Source organism: Tupaia chinensis, unplaced genomic scaffold (genome assembly GCF_000334495.1).
Source record: "Tupaia chinensis unplaced genomic scaffold, TupChi_1.0 Scaffold000539_1, whole genome shotgun sequence".
Lineage (NCBI taxonomy): Eukaryota > Metazoa > Chordata > Mammalia > Scandentia > Tupaiidae > Tupaia > Tupaia belangeri.
Window position 1 is genome coordinate 5,271,784 of NW_006160052.1, and position 1,938 is coordinate 5,273,721.

Here is a 1,938-nt window from a genome sequence, read left to right on the forward strand (position 1 = left end):
CCAACCCAAGATGGCTTTCAATGAAGAGGTGATCACTTGCAGGAGAGATCTCGTTAGAGTACACAGAATCCTGTAAAAGTTACTGGACAACAGGACTTTTTGACCCATTTCTTCAACTAATTTAAGAGTCTTTGGAATCTGGATGTCACTGAATTATCAAGGTATCCCAAAGTCTGAGAAAAATGTTGAGGTTCAATATGGAAGGAAATCAAGAAACATACTCATGGCCATTAGAAATGCCTTTATTTATAAAATAACTACTATATTCAAATATAAACATCTCTAAATAGAAACACTGCACAAGAGACTCTCGCAGCAATCCCTGCCTTCTGATCAGGATCAGCATAGGCACTGCAGGTCCAGGGTCCCGGTGTCTCCCCGAGTCACCAGGATTTTAAGGCCAAATGTGGACTTAGAGGAGAAGGGGCTATATCTGTTCTTTTTATTTGTTTTTCTTTAATTCTGCTATAGGGCATGTGCATTCATTGAAGAGAAAGTGAGCGGGCACCCCACGTGAGGAATGGTCACGCCACAATCCCTTCTCCATTGCTCGCTCAAGATTTTGGGCATGCACACACGTGTACCCGGCTTGTTTCTCAAGCCACTGGGCCCAGGACTCAGTCACAGTGGGATCCAGTTGCCTTAACCGCCATGCTCTTGGTGGCCCAAGGCTGGTCTTACTCCCTTTCTTAAAGGACAGAATTCATAGTTCCCTCTTCTAAGATAGGCTGTGTATCTGGGGACCTTCTAGAAAGCACTTTTGGGGGAAAGTCTAGGGAGGGGTTAACAAATATCTTCCTGAGGCTGGTGGGAGGTGCTGTCAGGCACTTTCGAGTCTGGCTTTGAATACTGCTCCTGAAGCAGGGAGGCTGGCAGTAAGGAGAGCTTATTTGGAAGTCCAAGGTCAGCTACTTCGGAGACTGTTTATCCTAATTCCTAAGTCACGTGTGTGGTGTTCACGCACCCGCAGGTGTAACTGGCCTCCCACCAGCCTCCACTGCTTCCAGCTCATGGCAGAACTGACACTTTCTGGGAGTGGCTGGGGCGCTGGTCCTGTTATTTCAGGAAAAGTATCAGGTAGTGAGTCCAGGCAGTGACCGGAGACACCACGCAGATTGCAGACAGTGGCGATGACTGTCAGAAAGGTGTAGGTGACTGCACCCAACAGGGGAAGAGAACCTTTCAGAAGAAAGGTCAAAGAAAAATAAAGAGCCTAAGTGCTTCTTAAAAGAAGCCAGCCGTTGAGTTTTGTTTCCCAGTCCGGAGTGAAGTGAAATAAGGAAGATTACAGGTGGCAGTATTTCAGGGGCTTCAGAAATTAAGTAGTGTGTGTGTGAGGGAGACTGCGTGCTGCCATGGGAGATGTCTCAGAAGCCCTAAAACACTAGGTTTGGTACAGTCCCGGCAACTTCCTGGCTGCGGGCAGAAGCGCAGCCGGTTGTGGCTCCCAGAGCTCTACTGCCTTTGTCCGAGCCGGTTTCCGGTGAGCAGATCCTGGCGCATTGGGTATCGAACTCGGTATGGCACGACCAACGTCCACGTGCTATAATGCTACCGCACAGCTTCCTGCACACACAGGCACCATCTCCGGACCTGACAGTTCCCATTTCCAAAGGCTGCCCTGGGGCTTGCCTCTCTTCTCATGGGCACCGAATCGTAAACTCCAGGGTCCGTTTCAAAATCTAGGAATTCTAGCGAGCATCAAGGTCTACAACCCAACCGAGGAGGACGAGCGTGAGCTCGAGCTCCGCCATGCCGTGGCTAAGCAATGCGGACGGGCCTGTGCTGGGCGGGCCCCTCCTGGGCCACCGGGTCCTTCAGCAGACAGAGCGCAGGCGGGACGCTGCGGGGCGGCTCAGGTGTACTCCGCCTTGCGGATATAATTGGATGGCACGTAGCCCTTCCTCCCGTTGGCCTCGGCCAACCACCACTCGGCAT

General features: G+C 51.0%; 1 protein-coding gene across 2 annotated transcripts in view; it reads right to left on the reverse strand.

Annotated features, from left to right (window-relative positions):
• Nucleotides 1–221: 221 nt before the first annotated feature.
• The window catches only part of DNMBP (dynamin binding protein), a 99,781-nt gene continuing 98,064 nt past the window's right edge, over nt 222–1,938 (reverse strand). For both annotated transcript variants that reach the window (XM_006157372.3, XM_014591157.2), the window contains one exon: nt 222–1,938. In XM_006157372.3, the coding sequence (XP_006157434.1) occupies nt 1,856–1,938 (83 nt within the window). In that variant the 3' untranslated portion in view covers nt 222–1,855.